General features: G+C 31.7%; 1 protein-coding gene across 1 annotated transcript; it reads left to right on the top strand.

The window, feature by feature from the left end:
* Positions 1 to 38: 38 nt before the first annotated feature.
* On the top strand, positions 39 to 1,368 carry Tsp_13695 (hypothetical protein; the record flags this gene model as incomplete). Its single annotated transcript, XM_003369824.1, has 4 exons — positions 39 to 192; positions 316 to 332; positions 393 to 414; positions 1,199 to 1,368. Coding segments are annotated over exons 1-4 (363 nt in total), but the record flags the coding sequence as incomplete, so codon positions are not given.
* Between the last annotated feature and the right edge of the window lie 59 nt (positions 1,369 to 1,427).

Raw genomic sequence — 1,427 nt, 5'->3', positions numbered from 1 at the left:
AAGGGTCCAATAAAAATTAGCGAGTTCAATGACCCAGTATGGAAAAGGCGGTGAAAATTAGTCCCCAAGTAGACCAAATCCAGAAAAATATCGTGGCATTATTAGTGGTGCTTGAAACGATAGTCCTTAAATTTAATATTTGCATGAAGAACGTTTTGGCCTCTGAAACTACATCATGTGATACTTACGCATGTTTTTAAGCTATTCTGCTTCATTATTTATACTATTAATAATTAATACTGATTTATTCATTTCTTGATTCTCCATAATAATTAAAATCTATTATTTGTGTTGTCTTTATTTTAGTCTTTTTAGTATTTCACACTCTTTCGGTAAATACTTCCTCTTATCGTGAATTTTGGTTTTGCAAATTGATATTAATTTTTTTATAGGCCATTTTACTTTGCTTTCACAGTTTTATTGTAACTATAAGAAAGCAAATAAACATTTTAATATTTGCAGTAGACTATTTTGAATTTGATTCTAATTTGCATTTTTGCAGAGTAGTAGTACTGAAGAATTATTGCTATTATCGTTTATTACTATAATAATAATGATGATATTTAATATGCTGTATATGAAATTATTGCTCATTATAAAAGAATTTATTTCTCATAAAACAAAGTCTGAGGTCAATTTTTAATGTTAAATGTGTGCTGAAACTGTTATAATGCATTGCATATTGACTGCTGAATATAACTTTCTACTGTTCATGATGCTAATTTCTTTGCCTTTGACGATATAATAATGTCCCATAATTTGTTCTCCACTTGATAACATACTATGATAAGGCCTTGTTATGATGGTTCCGCTTTATGATCTTTGCTAGATTTGAGCTTCTCTATTTGTCTTCTTCTGCATGGTTTGAAAACACAGTGCACACGGAACTAAAAAATATTCAAATATGTAGGTTAATCCTCATTGAATGCAATGCGGTCAGCATGCTATGATATATAAATTTGCTTTTCAAACGACTAACCATTTTTCCATTTTCAGATACGACGAAGCCTTCTGTTTGCTTGTTAGCTGCTGCTGCTTCTGTGATGCTTGCTATTGATGACTATCCGTAGATTAGTGTCCATAAGAGTGTCCACTATCCATAAGAGTAGTGTCATCTCCTAGACTTGCTTAGTGTGATAAAGCGTGTGGTAATTTTTTTCATTTTTGGTTGCTAATTTTAATGTTGTATTTTTTGCAGCTGTTATCTCTTCTACAACAATGTCAAATCCAAACAATGAAAGAATTTTGTGTGTAGATCACAACGGAAATATCATCTATTTGAGTCGAGAAGACTTGCAGCGGGCATATGATACTATCTTGGAAACTGCTGTCACAGTATTTAATGATTTGATGGAATTGCATTGTAAAGTACTTGATTGCAATATTTGCAGGAATATTCGCGCCGTATGGGAATGCATACAGGAAAT

This window comes from Trichinella spiralis (assembly GCF_000181795.1).
Source record: "Trichinella spiralis strain ISS 195 chromosome Unknown Scfld1438, whole genome shotgun sequence".
In the NCBI taxonomy this organism is placed as follows: Eukaryota; Metazoa; Nematoda; class Enoplea; order Trichinellida; family Trichinellidae; genus Trichinella; species Trichinella spiralis.
Note: the sequence above shows the minus strand (reverse complement) of the source record. Positions and strands in the feature narration are given on the sequence as shown.